General features: G+C 44.5%; 1 protein-coding gene and 1 pseudogene across 3 annotated transcripts; both read right to left on the minus strand.

Annotated features, from left to right (window-relative positions):
- Positions 1 to 3,794: 3,794 nt before the first annotated feature.
- On the minus strand, positions 3,795 to 8,365 carry CD1D (CD1d molecule). 2 transcript variants are annotated; one of them, XM_084769263.1, is made up of 6 exons: positions 8,200 to 8,365; positions 7,675 to 7,944; positions 7,105 to 7,383; positions 6,203 to 6,481; positions 5,454 to 5,559; positions 3,795 to 5,340 (listed from the first exon to the last, which is right to left on the minus strand). In XM_084769263.1, exons 1-6 carry the CDS (start codon positions 8,258 to 8,260, stop codon positions 5,319 to 5,321), a joined length of 1,017 nt encoding a protein of 338 aa, XP_084625389.1. In that variant the 5' UTR covers positions 8,261 to 8,365; the 3' UTR covers positions 3,795 to 5,318. The 2 variants fall into 2 exon arrangements, with proteins under 2 accessions (XP_084625389.1, XP_084625390.1); XM_084769264.1 differs by having other exon boundaries at positions 5,454 to 5,556; positions 8,200 to 8,364.
- Positions 8,366 to 12,305: 3,940 nt separating this feature from the next.
- Positions 12,306 to 12,962, minus strand: LOC311589796 (AN1-type zinc finger protein 5-like; annotated as a pseudogene). The gene has a single exon. The product of its transcript is annotated as an AN1-type zinc finger protein 5-like (transcript).
- Positions 12,963 to 15,459: the final 2,497 nt, after the last annotated feature.

Here is a 15,459-nt window from a genome sequence, read left to right on the forward strand (position 1 = left end):
AGATCTTTGAGTTCAAGGCCAGCCTGGTCTATAGAATGAGTTCTAGGTCAGCCAGAGCTACACAAAGACACAGTCTTAAAAACAAACAAACAAACAAACAAACACACCAAAAAAAATCAAAAACCAAAAAGGAAAAAAAAAAGCTAACCAGTACATACTATTTTATAATCTAAGAGAAAATAGCTCTTCCCTACCTGGGTAGGTAATACTGTTTCTAGAGTTCATAGGTTATTTATTAATCCAAAATCTCAGCACCAGTTATAAATACCTTCTAAATGAGTTTTTAGCCACAGAGGTCCCAACTTCAGACAATACAGGACATTGCTACTTCTTTTCCTACCAGATGTCGGCGGGAAGACCCTATTGCTGAAGACAATGCACACTTCCGATACAGGACAAAGCAAGCAAGGTAGAACTGAGCTGGAGTCTTCTGCCCAACTATGCATAGTCTGGACGGTGCTCTTCAAACTGCTGGAAGTGTATATGTCTGAGCCAGTGGCGGACCCTGTCTGCGACAATACTGGCATGCTACACAAAATGTGCACATGGACCTACTAAAGCCATAACTGGTCTAGGAATAACCAATTGTTCTCCTGGTTGGATCTGAAGCTCAACCTATGGTAGGGAATGCAGATTCTAGTGCTGTAAACCTGTCAAAAGCTGGTGGCTAGAGAGGTCATAAACCATATGAAAGAATTTGCTCTTGATGTTTTGCTTTCTAAATGTGTACCTTATACATATAGGCTACTGCAGCTCTTGGCCTTTGTCAGGAAAAACCTCACGGCAGTGGGTGATGGGCAAAGCAGAGAGTCACAACTGTCCAAGTACAGAGAATAAATGGACCACATAGTGATCAGCTCCAAATAAGACATCTACATCACCCACTCTGATGCTGGGGGGGGGTGCAGGGGGGGTGCGACATGGCAATCCAGGGAGCAGGAAGACAGAGCGACTCAGAGAGTGGAGAAGAGTACCACAAAGTGTTGTCTTTTGAGCATCCCATGGCTGTTCCAGTCAGGACGCACAGCTGCTTGGGGCCTCCTACGAAGACATGGAAGCCGGAGATGAGCTGCCAGGAAGAAGGAGGCCAGCAGGAGCCTTCAGTGCCTCAGCTGAGATAGCAGGTGTGAAGTGAGACTAGATCAGACCAACTTTCTGCCCGTTTATCCTTTTCTTCACACTTGTTCAGCGTTGGCATTCTAACCCTCCTGTGGCCTGAAACTTTTACTCAGTCCACATATTTTCCCAAAGCAGAATAGGAAGAAAACTTAGGGAGCGTGGGAAGGGAAAGCCATTCTTTACCCTGCATCTAGTTTGCACTTTTTGCTCGCTGACAGTTAAGAAACAGCATAAGCACTTCCCAGGAGATTGGGATAGGTGTGGGGACCTCGTACTGGGACTCTAGGCGAGAGAAGTATGGGAGAATAGGGAAATAGAAAGATCCAGAGGGTCCTAGAAACTTACAAGAAAAACATCATGATGGTCGGACCTGGACCCAAGGGTTCTGCTCAAGCTACTGCACCAACCAAGGACAACACATGCAGTAAATATTGAACTCCTACTCAGATCTAGCCAAGGGACAAGACATTCTCCACAATCATGTAGAGAGCAGGGACTGACTCTGACATGAACTCTGGTGCCTCATATTTGACCACTTCCCCTTGGTGGGGAGGCCTGATAGCACTCAGAGAAAGAACAGGCAGGCTACCAGGATGAGACTTGTTAGGCTGTGAGCATATGGTGGGGGAGGAGGTCCCCTTCTGTCACAGACCTAGGGGATGGGTACAGGGTGAAAGAGGGAGGGAGGGAGGAATGGGAGGAGACAAGAAAGGGGATAAAAATTTAGATGTATTCTGAATAAATTAAGGAAAAAAGAAAAGAAACAGAGTGATCGCTAAGGCTGAAACTCCCTATAGAGATCGTGCCTAAATCTCTAAGCATATCTCAAGCAACAGTATTGAAAAACAACAAATTGTGCTTACTTAGGGCCATAATGCTTGTAACCCTGAGATTTCCTGTAATATTTTTCTCTCATCCCTAAGTGTTTAATAATGTACCTCAAAAAAAAAAAAACCCTTACAATTTCATTTAAGAGAAACACAAGCCAGCTGATATTTTAATTCTGTTTTAAACTTTTGAGTTTTCTAACTTATATACAGTGTATTGGGGTCACATTTCCCCTTTACCCAATGCCTTCTATCACAGTCTCATTATTGCTGAGCATTAGAGACTCAGAGTAGGTTACACAGAGATTCACGTAGGCAACCAAGCGGGTACATGCATCAAGAGGGCCCAGTAGGAAGTAAATCCCACGAGTTAAATAGAGGAAGTTTAAGGGAATGTTTAAGTCATAGTAAATAAATACATATTGGTAATAGGAAATTCCACATGAGCCCACGTCGCTAAGAAGAAAATTCAATAAAGAACAACATAGAAAAATGGACTCTTACCCCCTAAGGCCAGGCTGAAGGTTTCATTGGAAAGGCTATTGGTAGCTTCCTGGAATTGTAGGTTTCTGTTTTGTCATTGTCGGAACTGGACTGTAGCCAACAGATGACCTGAAATCACCCCTGTGGGCCTCAGGCAGTGATGTCACGGGGACTTTAGTAGACCCCTGCAGGCAGCAGTACACATTCTACTGTCAGGCCAACATTTAACCCTTTCACTGCTGGCTCTCACCTTAAGGGGCCATGGAATGCTAATTGCCAGGGTCTTAGGTATTATACAGTGTTTGACTTTACCACTCAGGACAACAGGGGCTTGGGAAAGGTTACAAAGAAAATTCCAAGAGTCCTTAGGAAAACTACAAGCGTGCAGCAAGCCTAGAGTTACGTGAAGTAGCCATCTATGGGGTGGTCTCTGTCACCTCTGCTCCACTGCCTTGCAGTACCTGACGCTGTAAAAGGCATTCCCCTCAGGCTGCCTCCCTTCAGGGTGACACAGCGGAAAAGCTTAAAGCCGTGATGTTGTTCAGGGAGTTCCTTGTATCAGGGGAATTCTCAATTGTAGACACCCTTCAGAAACTGTATCAACATACTGAAATTCACAGATGGAAACCTTAACCTATGTTTAAAATTCTGTAAGGCTGGTTGCCCAGTTGAAGAACTTCTATGCTTATGCAGAGATGGACTGCTACAAGTTGGGAGCCGAGTTATCTTGGGGTATCTTTAGTCCCATCAGTAGCAATTTACGATCTACCTCTGTGTGTGTGTGAGCTAACATCATTTAGCCTGTGACTGATAGGGATTGTTTAAAGTACCTCCCTTTTCTGTACACTGTATATGTTAGCGTCTATAAGGAGATACAGTGCTTCTTTGTTTGTAACTAATACTTTCAAGACCACCATTTTCCAAACCAAAAAAAAGGGACAATTCCTACCAGTCATATTTTCATCACCTTGACAAAAATCTCTGAGAAAAAAAAAAGTAGCCTTAGAGATGGAAACGTTTGAGTCATAGTTTCATAGTGGTGACTTCGGCCCCATCGTTTTTTTTGCTGCTGAGAGGCTAAGAGTGAGGGGCATGCAGTGGGGCAAAGCTACTTACAGCATGGCAACCAGGTAACAAAGAGAGCAGATAGCAAAGGCTCTGTTGCACCCCCCTCCCCCAACACGGAGAGAAGAGGCTACACTGGTGTCTACTCTATCTCCATCTACTTCCTGGGCATCATTTGAGATACAAACACCAGCGTTCCAACTGCTTCTAAAATAGAAGGCATTGTCTTAGAAGTCCTGTGGTAAACAGGATATTATAGATTTTTTTAAAAAAATAGAAGACAGATTTAAAACACCAGAATGGAAAATTCCCAAGTTGTTTTATTTCCAAGTGCTGGGCTAAACTGAAAGTAAATCCGCACTGCCCTTTGAAGAGTCACTTGTCACACATTTCCAAATTAAAGACAAACCCATGTCAGGGCTTTACACAGGTTCACAGGAAACAAAGCTAAGTGGGAAACTGGCAACAGTGACTGTAGTTTGTTTTTCTTTCTTCCTATCTTATACACAGCCTGGGTTCAGCAGGGGCACCCAGATAAGCACTTAGTATAATGCAAGGTTAAACCTAATAATATTAAATATTTCCTCCCTGATAGCCGCAAAGGGTAAAATTTTGCTTTGTGTTCAAGGCCCCTGTCCCTCAGTGTGGGGGAGGGAGGGTTTGGGGGTGGTGTTCAGTGATTTTATGTTTCTTCAGTAAAAAAAACTGCAAGGAACAAATGTCCATATCATAGTATCTACTTTGCCTCTCAAGGTACCTCTCTCTTTATTTCCCACCCCCTGGAAGTTGCCCAGATCTCCTGCTTTCCTGTCCTACTGTTTTCTTTCTCAGACAAAAAAAAAATCCCCGACTTCTCTTGTGAGTCTATGGATTACATTACTGATGAGGGCAAGAACCTGTGACAAGAGACTGTGCTCCACTGTGACAGTATGAAGCCACCAGGCCAACTTTCTTCTATTCTACTGGGCCTCGCCTGCTAATGGTAACTAACACTTTCTAAGAGTGCCAAGGGCTAGGAACCAAACCTTCAATTTATGGGGCCTTGTGGTACATTCTGGAAGCAAACTATAGCAGTGTTCGAGAGAAATATCCCAAGGAGAGTAGGGTTTTGTTTTTGTTTTTTGTTTTCTCAACAAAATAGGTATATACTGTGACTTCTCATTTTTTAAATACTGTTACATCAAGTGAAATCTCAGGACACCTCTGTGTCTTATGTCCTAACTTTATTTTAATGATAAAGCACCCTTCAGTCATTAACGAAAATTTGTTATAGAGACTATTTCCTAAAATAGACACTATGGCATGTAGGATAAACATTAAAAGAAAAAAAAAAAAGAACCACAAACTGGAAGCCCTTGGGTTGTCATTAGCCAGCAGGTTAGTATCCAAGGGAATCAAACAGTGCAAATATTTGCATTCACTTTTAAAAATCTGTATGTCATAAAAAAAAAATCCACATTTCTAGTTATCTTGAAAAATACAAAGAACGGCCATGTCGAAGGCGGACTTTAGCCTTGCCAACAAACCCCACCCATCTGTTTGGGCAGGAATCTCCCTTTCCAGCTCAGTGCAAATCCCATGAAGCACTGCCCACAACTTGTTCCTGGAAGGTAACGCACAGATTGGTGATCCTGCCTGTTCACAACCACCCAAGCTTATCAACACAATATAAAAAAAATAATAATAATGTTAAAAGGGGTGAACCGCTTTGCTCTCCACTTCTGCAGGGTTCTTTCTCATCCTCAGTTCCCAAGCCGACCGGGACTGAAGTCCCAGTAGCCAGAAGGTCTGAGTTTCAGGAGAGGCAGGTGTTAGGAGGAGGAATCACAGGATGCCTTGATAGAAGCTGTGAGAAAGGAGAGAAGCCATTAGGAGAGTTGAGAAGGGGATGGCGGGGGGGCGGGTTAGGGCAGAAGGAGGGGTGTTGATGAAAGGGGGCCGTGGAAAGGGGAGACTTACCAACGCCTCCTCTTGAGGTAGACTATGGCTACGATGATAAGACAGGCCACAACCGCTATTAAGACGATACAGATCACCAAGCCCGTAGATAATCGTTTGCCACCTGCTTTGGAAGAATGCAAGGTGTCTGTCTCTAGATGAAGAACCCGTGCTGTTTCAAGCTCTCTATCCTAAGCACATGTGCGAGGAAGCCATGCAATTATCTCTTCCTTCATTTAAAGTATTATATCCTTTTATCCCTCATGAGTTTAGACTGGCCATCTCTTGTCAGGATATGGCCTCATGCTATCCAGATAGTTGTAATTCTGTCTGCCCCCCCATCCTGCCCCCCCCAGCTCTTCAACTTTCAGTGTGACTCTGGGTGATTACTCTATCTTAGCATCAGCTTCTTTGTCCCTAAATGAAAGGCAACACTGGCAGCGAAGTGGCTGGTGCTCACACAGGAGGTATTCAATATACTGAGCAGCACCTTGGACCCTGGGCAATGGAACTTTAGTTGCCTCTTGCCTCTGGATCTTTGAGTTTCTGGGTCTCCTTTTTTCTTATATATAGAACATCTTATCCCGAATCTTTTTCCATCTCTTTCTCTTATCTACAATGCCTTGCTTCTAGCTCTCCTATAACAGTTATGGGCTTCAACTCTGACCCTAGGTTTGTTCAACTCTCACTCTTGTGCTTGAGGGCTGCCTCCGCTCACCCTCAACCCAAGGCTACAGTGTTTTGTTTTGTTTTGTTTTTTTCCTTCTTACCCCAAAAGAGTATGATGTCCTGCCCTCCTAGACTGCTGTGTTTCACCCTGCAGGCCAGGCCAGTCACCTCTCCGGCCTCCACATCCAGGGTTGCTTGGAGATACCACGTCCCATCAGCGTTTGGCAGGGCGTCACCTGTGTGAGTACTCTGTTGCTCCTGGTCACCCCGCATCCACATCACCCACACAGGCTTTGGGTAGAAGCCGGTGACATGACATACCAGCTGCTGATGGCCGTGTGTAGGGCTGAGGCCACTGGACAGCCAGGCCACAGGCTTCTCTGTATCCAGCAAGAGAATAAAATAACAAAACAAAACAAAATCTTAATGTGGGCTGGAAGGATAGCTCAGTGGTTAAGAGCACTGTCTGCTCTTCCAGAGATCCTGAGTTCAATTCCCAGCAACCACATGGTGGCTCACAACCACCTATAATGGGGTTTGATGCTCTCTTCTGTCATACATGTGAATAGAACACTAAAATAAATAAATAATATTATTTTTTTAAAAAAATCTTAATGCAAGACTGCTTACATTAGGGGCTCCTGCCAAGTCCATTCTTCCCACAGGCCCATTTCCGGTGATGAAGTTCCCTATTAGTTTAATCCATTTGTGTCCTTGTCACTAGGAAAACCACCCCTGATATTTCTACCCCTTCCCTGATCCAAGTGTCCTGTAGCCCTCCTCAGTACTCCAGAACACCCTGAGTTCGGCTGTCTCAGCCCGTCTCTCGGTTCTGATGGCCAGTGTGTAGTTAACTAATGGCATCTGAGAGTGGTTGCCAGTGAAAAGAACCAAGCCCCACAGGCCTTCCTCACCTCCTCCTGGGCCTTGCCCTTTCTCTGAAGCTGACAGTCACGGGGAAAAAAAAATCTAGATGGAGCCAGGGTGAAAATAGCAGGCTAACCTTGTTTCTCTAATTCTGACTTCCCTGCCTCCAAGAGGCCACGGGCAAACTGGGGACAAGTGTCGTTCAGGAGCAGCTGCACCATTTCCCTCGTCCCTAGATCACTGTTGATCACTCTGATGGGGAACTCTAGCCAAGCTGGGGCCTCTGGGGCCTTCTGCCAGGAAGTTCCCTGGAAACTCAGGATATATTCTCCTTGAAAGGCTAGGTGGAGAAAGCTTTCCGAAGCATTCATAGGGTACACTTCACAGCCAGCAGACAACTGGAGCTCAATGGGATCTGTAAAGAGGAATGAAGGGGTAGAGGTCAAAGAGTGACTAAAAATGGAGAAGAAATTGCCATGAAGATTATAGCTAGGTCCCAGTTGAGGGCAATGGTCGTGAGTGTCCTAGAGCAGAAATGGACTATTTTCAGAAGGGACAGGATGTCTTTACACAGTAGTAAAAATCAAAAGGGCGGAGAAAGAAGAGACTCTCATCAAATAGGCCCACGGTTATCCGTGGGTCCACTCTCACCCACTGGGTACCTGTTGGTGGGGGTTGGGGGTGGGAGTTCCATCCCTCCACTCACAGTGTGCTTTAGGCACCATTTTGACTAACTCCTGTATGTCCCTGGTAAAGCTGAATCGATAAACTTGCAACAGGTGCTGCAACTTCTGCCACTGCTCGTTACTAAATTTGCCCTGGGACCACGGCCTCACGAAGCTGATGGTGTCCGAGGCGTTACTCCACCGGTGCGTCTGCAGATCCCCCAGCCAGGCAGAGGCGTCTGTGGTTGAGCAGCTGCTGTTGACGAAGGAAGAGATCTGCATGCAGCGGAAGGTATAATTCTTCTGCTGAACTAGAAACAATGAAAACCGCATGAGCCTAGCGAGCAGCCAGGTCGACAGACCGACTGCGTTAGGAAAAAGAAGAGCTTTAGCTGGGCTTCCCAAGGAGAAGCAGGGCGCAGTGTAGGAGCTCTGAACTGCGCCCCCAGAGAATGAGGTCCGCTCACCTGTTGCTCCAAAGCCGCAAGCCGCGGAGTCCCACCTCCCCCTGCCCACAGCGCTACTATCCACCTCCCTCTCCAGCATCTGTGCGCGCTCCTACTCACCCTTAAATTGTCCCCAGACCTGTGGGAACACCCAAAGCAACAGGCACGGTAGGAACCGCATGGCGCGAGAGGTCTACCCAGCGGTGGGCTCCGACTTCTGCGCTTTACTCTTCTGCCGGCCGGCGTACAAAGGGTTTTTGGTAAGGTGCTAGCCAAATCCGGAAGCCCGGTTAGTATTGGCAAATTGCGCTTTTACAAAGTCATCCCCCTCGTGGTGGAGTGTTGGAAGTGCAGCTTTAACACAACCAACTTTTCTCACCGGTCTTTCCGTTATACCAAAGAATGAGGTTGAGACCCTTTGCGGTCTCAAAACTGAAAGCAAGACATAAAGCTGTGTTTGTGTTACAGCTCTGATGGTATTAAAAATGTGAGAGGAAAATTAGAAGGGAAATTATGGCCTAGCTATCAGTGGCTGTCTGCAGGTGCTACTTCTACACTTTTGACTTCCCCCAGATCGTCACAAATATTGCATTAATAATAATAATAATAATAATAATAATAATAATAATAATAATAATAATAATAATAATAATAAATTGAAAGGATAGGATGAGGTGGGCTAAGTTCTTAGCCTTCGTATCTCTAAAGCCTCCCATGTCAGACTCTCTTTCCCCTTAACCTGGCGTCTGTTCTCTCCCTGCCTTGTCTGTCATCCCTCTCTGTCTTCCTTGACTGCATTTTGGCAGAATACAGGCATATTTTATTTTCTTGCACTATATCAGGGTTTGTTCAAATTGAAGACCTGTACCATCTGATGTGGTGAAAAGCAAAAACTGACTAGATATGCACACTTCTCAAGCCCATGGCACAGTGAAAATGTGCTGTAGACCTGTTCCACGGCTGGCCGTCTCTCCCTTACCCCAGCCCTCCACCCTCTTAGCCAGCCTTGCCTACTAGCTTCTTCCTCTGCCTTCCCAAGCACTCCGAGGTAAGATTGCAGGGTGTGCCTGTCCCTATTTCTGAAAATAAGCAGTGACCAAAACAATTATGGGAAACTTTCAGTTGCACTGAGAAAGGAGAAGTCATCCTTTGCAAATCAGACTCCCATAGCGTCCTGGTATCATCTTCCTTTCTGTTCACTCCATTGCCAGCTTTGCTCTATCTTTTTGTCTTGGGTCTCTTCCTCTATGTCGCCACCTCTGGCATCACCCCAGTCTTCTGCTCCGCCTATATGAAATAGCTTTTCTTCTTAAGAAAAAGACCACCATCAGTCTGGCCTATAGGGTCGTTCTGGCCTTGCTCTGGTTTGCCTGTGAGCATCACCTGAGACCCTGCCCCTAGCCTCACATGTTCCCAGTTCCTTAGAGACAACTTCTTCTTGACTAAGCTCTCTGCATAGATCGACCCCTTGAGGAAGTCCTGCCTCCAAGCCCCTGCCTAGTTGTTCCCACCCAGACTTTAACTTTTTTTTTTTTTTTTTTTTTTTTTTTTTGGTTTTTCGAGACAAGGTTTCTCTGTGATAGCTTTGGCTGTCCTGGACTCACTTTGTAGACCAGACTGGCCTCGAACTCACAACGATCCACCTGCCTCTGCCTCCCAAGTGCTGGGTTAACTTTTTAACAAATAACTTCGTCATTTTCTCAGGAGAGTTAAGGCAGGAGAGCTGGCCTGCCCATCTCCACCCCCTGTGCAGCGGCTAGCTTTGTGGTCCTTTCTTCCTAAGAAGAACTACAGAAAGGTTAGTTTGTCCTCTTCTTTGTCCGTTCTATAGTCAGCTGGAGGTATGTCAGAACACGAACAGGATCGCGTTTCCTGACCCTGACTCCTGCCATTCTGCCTTCATAACACTTTACTCCTGCTATTACAAACACCACACTGCTGTAAGAGCCCCAGAGAACAGGCTTCTCCCTCTAGGCTGTGGTCTTGGAGGTGGCCCTAATCCACTAAACCTGATTTTATGGACTGTTGCTCCCAAACAGTTTGAACTGACAATAGGAATTTTTGTGTTTTTAAAAAAGTGTTAAAGTAATTATTATCTTTGTTTAGTTCAAAATGTTTTAAATTTTATTACAATATAATCACATCATTTCCCTCCATCCCTTTCCTGCCTCCAATTCCTTATTCCCCTCCACACACTCACTCTCAATATCCTGTCCTCTTCTTGTTATACTATTGTTACACACACACACACACACACACACACACACACACACACATACTACTACTACTACTACTACTACTACATGGTTTCAGAGCTGCTTGCCTTTGGATAACTAATTAGGGGCTTCCTCTCTGGGGAAGAATACTCCTTCCTCTCTCAACATCTCTTAGGTTTTGTTTTTTATTTATTTACTTACTTTTTTTTTTTTTTTTTTTTGAGACAGGGTTGGGTTTCTCTGTGTAGCCCCGGATGTCCTGGAACTCACCCTGTAGACCAGGCTGTTGTTAAACTTTAGTGGTTTGGGTGAATGTAGAAACACATCTATTTCTTTTAGATTTTCCAAATTACTGGATTGTGTGGTTTTAAAGTACTCCCATGTGCGTTCTGAATTTCTTCTTTTCCCTCTGTACACTGATTTTATTGTTTACATAATACAATACAGCATCAATGCTGAATAGCATGATTATGTGCACCACATAAATATGAGCTGTCTGTACACATCTGCAAATCTAACTCAGGACTAAGGTACATAAAATTGAAGCAAAACTGAATGTTTTAATAAAGAAAAAATAGGTCTGAACACTGCAATAAATCAGAAGTAGTGCCTTGTGTACATGCTTACTTATTTACAGATGAAAACAGGCATTACCACAACACTAATCTAACTACACTCGTATGTACACACACACACACACACACACACACACACATTTCATGCATCACACACATAAAAAAAAAACCCTCTATTATGACTGGTGGATCTGAGTCCAGGGGTTCTGCTCAAACTACTGCACCAACCAAGGACAATACATGCAGTAAACATTGAACCCTTACTCAGATCTCGCCAATGGACAGGACATTCTCCACAGTTGAGTGGAGAGTGGGGACTGATTCTGACATGAACTCTGGTTCCCTATATTTGACCACTTCCCCTTGGTGAGGAGGCCTGGATGGCACTCAAAGAAAGGATAAGCAGGCTACCAAGATGAGTCTTGGTAGGCTGTGACCATATAGTGGGGGAGGAGGTCCCCCTCAATCACAGACATAGGGAAAGGGAATAAGGTGAAAGCGGGAGGGAGGGAGGAACAGGAGGATATAAGGGATGGGATAACAACTGAGATGTAATCTGAATAAGTTAATTAAATTAAAAAAAACTTCCATTATAACACAGAAGTGATATTACCAGGGCAAGCATCAGTGAAATGTGCTGCCTTTTCGAGTTGTTCTGTACAATGCTGTGGATAATGCAGCCCGTGCAGTGCACCCAAGAACACTAGAGTCCTACACCCAAATACAACAAGATAAAGCAGCCCTCTGCAGGTGGTGCTGGAGACCACTAAGGAAGTCTATGCGGCCATGGTGGTTACGATTCTCCATGCAGAAGGGTACGGTTACATTAAGAACTGATCTCTTGTGGTGCAGGCCAGCACAATATGCTTCAAAGATTGTCTCGGGCATCCTGTTGTTGACTTGATGGTTTTACCTAGAACCAGTTGTGATGTTACCTTTCACGGGATGTCCTAATTGACAACGTTTAGAAGACTAATTTAAGCAGACTTACACATGACACCAAACCCTGGCTTTGTAGCTTTCTTCTTACATGCAAAAGTTATGTCAAAATTAAGGTGAAGTTGGACTTTGGTAGTAGACTGCTAGTCCTTTTCTGCTGTACCATTTTTTTTTTTAAGTACAGGCACATAACATTAGCCAAAGATTATACCTTGATTACATTCCCAAAAGGCAGATAGACTGCAAACATCCAGAGATTTCATTCATTTAATTTGGCAAGTGGAACTAAATGTTGTTCCTGTTATCTGTGTATTTCTATTTGCTGTGCAGATTTTTTAGTCCAGTTTTACTGAGGGGAGGGCATATACATTTATAGGGCTGTATCTATCCAATTCTGCCTGTCACAAACACCCAAACACCATAAAATATCAATTATAAAGCAAAACCCTGGAGAACATCAAAGGAAAATTGCTCCTTAATATTTTCCTACGATATATTAAAATAAAAACAAAGTTTCAGTCTCTTCACATGTAGCAATTTTATATTCTGTGGATTTTTTTGCCACCACAACTGGATTCTCTTCTCATTTTTGCTGCGGCTTCTGCTTTGTAATCATATGGACAGTTGTGTTTGTCAGAGTAACAGTGAAATCCACAAAACAAATTTCTACATCAGCTTGTCAAACCCTGTAAGGCCAACTTTCTTTCTACACATAAAACATCTGTTGTTCTTTGGCTTAGTTTGAGAAGTACTGGAGCTGAGGAACTAACTGGTGGACTGGGCTGAGTGACAACTGGCTCAGACAGCTCTGTTTTCCGGGCAGCTACTTTGACCTCTCCTGAAATGCTCGTTTCTGTCGTTCATTGAGTTACAGGCAAGGCAGCCCACAGGCACATTTCTGGATTTTTCAGATGCGCTGCCAACAGCACCTTCGCAATTGTCTAAACTAGCATCTGCTCCCTGTACAGACAACAGGCAGGGCTGTTGGAACGTTAGCTGTCCTCACCGGGCTCATTCTGCCACTGTTTTGCTGTCTCCGAAAATGTACTTCGTAGCAAACAGAACACATTCCATTTGTCTTAGGATTCCTATAAAAGCCACATCGTGTACTACACAGCATGGGCCCTGGGGTCTGGGTAGTCTCCTGAGCCATAGTTTTTCTGCCTGTGGAGCCCGGATGCGGGCGGTGGGGGGCTGGGCTGAGGCCTCCGCGAAGGGTTAAAGGGCTTCCTCTGTGGGAGCAGAAGCGCCGGAGGCGGCCCCTGGGGTGGGAGGAGAAGAACCTCAGGCCGCAGGCTGCATCCGCTTGGAGAGGCCTCAGAGCAGACAAATCCCAGGGACAGCGCTCTGGGAAGCTGCGCCAGTCCTGGCAGTGAGCGGGCGCACAGGGCTCCGCGGTCCAGCGGACTGACCGCATTTCTGAATTTCTTTGGGGCCCGTTGTTGCACTGTTTATTTCTGGATCTGTTCATTTGGGTCCCTCCCTTGTTTGGTTGGCTAGTTGGGCCAAGGTCCTGTTGATTTTGTTGTTTATCTTTTCAAAGAACCAACTCTTAAGATTCACTGTTTTCTTTGTTCCTATTTTATTAATTTCTGCTCTGATATTTCTTTCTTGCTGTCTACTGAATTTGGGATTGGCTTATTCTTGTTTTTCAGGCTTTTTGGGTTGTATCACTAAGTCTTTTCTGTGCTCTGATTTTTTTTTTAATAGCTTAACATTTTTATTTTATGTATATGGGTTTCTTGCCTGCATATATGACAGTGCACCCACAGAGGCCAGAAGAGGTCAACAATTTTCCTGAAACAAGAGTTATATAAGGTTGTTAACTGCCATGAGAATGCTAGGAATGAAGCCTGGGTCCTCCAGAAGAGCGGTCAGTGCTCTTAGCCACTGAGACGGCTCTCTGCGCCCCGCCCCCCTTCTGATTTTTACAAAGCTATGAATTTCCTCCATAAAACTCTTTTCAATGATAGATACCACCTGAAAGCGTGGAAAAACCATTACAATGAAATGCATTCCGAAAGCAAGCAGGTGTTCCCCACAGCTTTGACTAGTGAAAACCGGCGAGAGCCGTCTCCCCTAGAAATCAGCAGAGCGCTCTGACTCGGTCCAGCAAAGCTGAGCCGCTGGATTTCTGATCTCTACGTGTTGCATTTGTGGGGACTTTTTACATTATGATTCCTTTATGTTTTTTTCAAAAAAAAATTATGTCTGCTCTCAAAGAAGTAACCTTATTTGGCCCTATGCAGGAGTCTTCCTTGCCATGAGATTGTGAAAAGCACAAAAAAGTTGGGTAGCCCCAGATTTCTCTTGTCATAGCTGCCCCTCAGCAGATTCAGAAACAATAGCTTTGGCAACAAATCAGATTACAGGCTTCCTCCGGTATGTAGTGTACAGGACATTGCTCGCCAGGGCGGAAAAAGTTAGTTTGCCTAGTGTGATCCTGGATGATATAATCTATATCTAGATTATATAAAATATAAGAATTTGCCATTCATAAGGAGACTGGCTCACGTTAGATACAGTGAAGTCTTTTAACTAAAAAACAAAGAGAAAACAAATGAATAATAGCACAAGTCAGCCTGCAGCCTGGGAGAGTTTTCGAACTTTTAAGCTAGGCTAACTCACAAGTTGTACTTCAACCGTTACGCAATGTTCAAGGCTTGGGAACTCGTCTAGACTGGCTCAGATATTTTTCTATCGGTTTAATGTTTCACTGCCCTGGAAAACAGAGTGCCATATGTCATAAATGCTTATATAGTCTACAATGCTTTGAGATTGATAATACCTGTTGTCTCTGTACTTGTAACGCTTGTCCAGGGACAAAAATGATATGATCTGTATTTCTGTTGAAATCATAAATTTGCCACTTCTGTGGAATCTCTATAAATAAAGAGACATCCAAACGTTGCTGGTCAGTCAGAGACTCAAGAGTCTCCCAGTCAGGGTCTTTGACTCCCCACAGCCTTGTGCTTATCTCCTCTGCTGAAACCCTGTCTGACTGCCGGGGCTGGCCCTGGCAGGTGTGGCTTTCCTAATATCAGGCAAAGTAGATTTCAAACTAAAACTAATCAGAACAGACAAAGAAGGACTGCCGGGGTCCATGCAGGAGGAACAGCAAAAGAGCCCCAGAACTTATGGAATGTGGCCCACTGGTTAGCAAACCCATGATGGGTGTGTCTCAGTGAGGCTTAACCCCGACATCTGTGTGTCCTGAGGACTTCATGCTGTTATGGAGCATAGCTCTGCTTGTTACCTTTGTGGTCCTTATAATCCCCTTAATATGTGAGTTGTGTGAGTGCTATAAAGGGGGCTCCCAGCCCCTCACTGGGCAGTATCATTGGCATACGCAATAACAATGCTTGATCTCTTTCAGGCAGTGCTGCTGGAGCAGATTAATGATTCAACCACCATCTCTGAAAACAACCTGCAGATGTAGATTGCTAACAATGATTACTACCCTTAGAAAGAATTTGGAAAAATAGATTGTTCAACAAGGTTAAAGATGCTTTTGCTAGTGGCTCTGACGTAGAAAGTCTTAGGGAAAGATAGATTGTTTAGCAAAATAAGGTAAAGATGTTTTTGCTATTGGCCCAGATGCAGGGGGGACAACTGAAGTTAAGAGAAAGTACACTCTTAATAAGAGTATA

This window comes from Acomys minous, assembly GCF_964271855.1.
Source record: "Acomys minous genome assembly, chromosome: 19".
Classification (NCBI taxonomy): domain Eukaryota; kingdom Metazoa; phylum Chordata; class Mammalia; order Rodentia; family Muridae; genus Acomys; species Acomys minous.